Source organism: Coptis chinensis, chromosome 7, assembly GCF_015680905.1.
Source record: "Coptis chinensis isolate HL-2020 chromosome 7, ASM1568090v1, whole genome shotgun sequence".
Taxonomy (NCBI): Eukaryota; Viridiplantae; Streptophyta; class Magnoliopsida; order Ranunculales; family Ranunculaceae; genus Coptis; species Coptis chinensis.
Genome location: NC_141462.1, coordinates 20,007,789 through 20,009,442, shown reverse-complemented (window position 1 = coordinate 20,009,442; position 1,654 = coordinate 20,007,789). Strand labels below are relative to the sequence as shown.

The 1,654-nt window shown below is 45.5% G+C and overlaps 1 protein-coding gene across 1 annotated transcript; it reads right to left on the bottom strand.

Moving 5' to 3' along the window:
• Window positions 1–401: 401 nt before the first annotated feature.
• On the bottom strand, window positions 402–1,382 carry LOC147486497 (uncharacterized). Its single transcript, XM_086573754.1, has one exon. It carries the CDS (start codon window positions 1,380–1,382, stop codon window positions 402–404), a length of 981 nt encoding a protein of 326 aa, XP_086429880.1.
• Window positions 1,383–1,654: the final 272 nt, after the last annotated feature.

The following is a 1,654-nucleotide window of genomic DNA, read 5'->3' as shown; positions in this document are numbered from 1 at the left end:
CATTCAGTAGCTTATCAGCTTCGTCCTGGACCCGATAGTGGTTCGAGGAGGGAGTGATACTCGAGACCAGTTCTGTTGTTTCTGCTTCATCTCGTCTACTTGTGGGCTCACACCCTTCTATAATGCTTTCGTCCGAGTTTCTGACAGCCAAGGCCAAAGTTGACTCGATAGCTTCCTGTGCATCAAAGAACTCCCCTTGCAAGGTGCCCTCCTCTCTGTTCGGAAATTGATTCATTTATGGATCCTGACTCAACTCCTTAGATTTCCCGGCTTGGGCCACTTCAATATCCTCTACTGGAACAACAGGACCTTGAAGAGGCACATTGGCCATTCCAGTTGTCTCCCCCAGGGATGTCGCCAAATCAACAACTTCCAGAATAGTTGGATTTGAGGTTAAACTCTTAGTTCCCCGTGGTCGGGATGATCTCTCCATTTGAGTCCTTGGTACCGCTCGTACCCTCATCTTTCTTGTTCTTTTTATGTGGCCGGTTTCTCCTCTTATGCCCTCTTGATACTGCCTGGTATGTCTCAGGCTGGGCCACTTCCTTTGCTGCTTCTTCTATTCTGATGTTCTTGCGTACCATCTTACACTCTGCTACCAAGTGTCCCACCGTCTTACAGTGGCTACAAAACTTTGGCATCTTCACCACCTCAATATCTTGCATAAAAGATATGCCCTCTTCTTCCTCCACCCATATCTGATTTGGGATTGGCTTGGACAAATCCACGTCCACGAGCACACTCGCATAGTTGCCGAAGTCTCTTTCAAGGGTGTGCTTGTCAACTCCTATTGGGTAGCCAACAGTTTTCCCCATTGACATAAGGATCTCATAATCCCAGTACTGCTGCCCAAGCTTAGGGAATTTGATCCATACTAAAGCTTTTGTCCTTATGTGGACTGCCGGGTCAAAATCAAGTGACCATTTAGAGAGTCTCAAGGTTTGATCTCCAAACCTCCAAGGGCCACTTCCCCAAATCTTCTTCCAGTCCATTTCACACGTCAGTCTAATCATGAAGAAGCCCTTTCCTAGTGGTATAATCTTCCAATCCCCTTGAGGCCTCCACATAGTAGATGCTATGGAGCGTACCTCATCAAGCTTGATTTTGTTGAAGTCCAGTCTTCCCACTAGGCAGTACTTACAGTAGAGCCGACCTCTTTCTACTGCTTTCTTTGGTAGTTTGATAGACGACATGTTCCCTTTGATTGTTGGAACTGGAAGATCATCAACATCTATATGGTGGGGCTGTTCTCCACGCACCTTATCTGCAAAAGAGATGTTATGCCGTTGTGGTTGTACTGCCGCTGTCGCAACAACTTCAGTGATTCCCACTGCTACCTTTTCAGAAGCTTTGCTTGGGTTCTCAAGCTCATAGAGATCCATGATGATTTATCCCTTGCAGAACTCACACCGTTAGCAGTGTAGGATTTTACCCGCAAAGGAATGATCTTTGAGTTTGAGAGCAGCTCCAATCTTTAGAATATCTACCACAAATGACAGTGGAGGATTTTACCTAAGGGTTGGAAAAGATTCACACTTGCAATTTATTTCTATCAGAACTCAAACTCACAGCGATGGAATTCTTTGCTGAAAAGGAACGGAACCTCCAAGGTTTTAGGATAAGAAAGTTTTCCAGACAGGTTTTTAACTAAACG

Excerpts from the sequence above, each read along its gene's own strand:
- LOC147486497 (XM_086573754.1), bottom strand. The coding sequence starts at position 1,382 with ATGGATCTCTATGAGCTTGAGAACCCAAGCAAAGCTTCTGAAAAGGTA.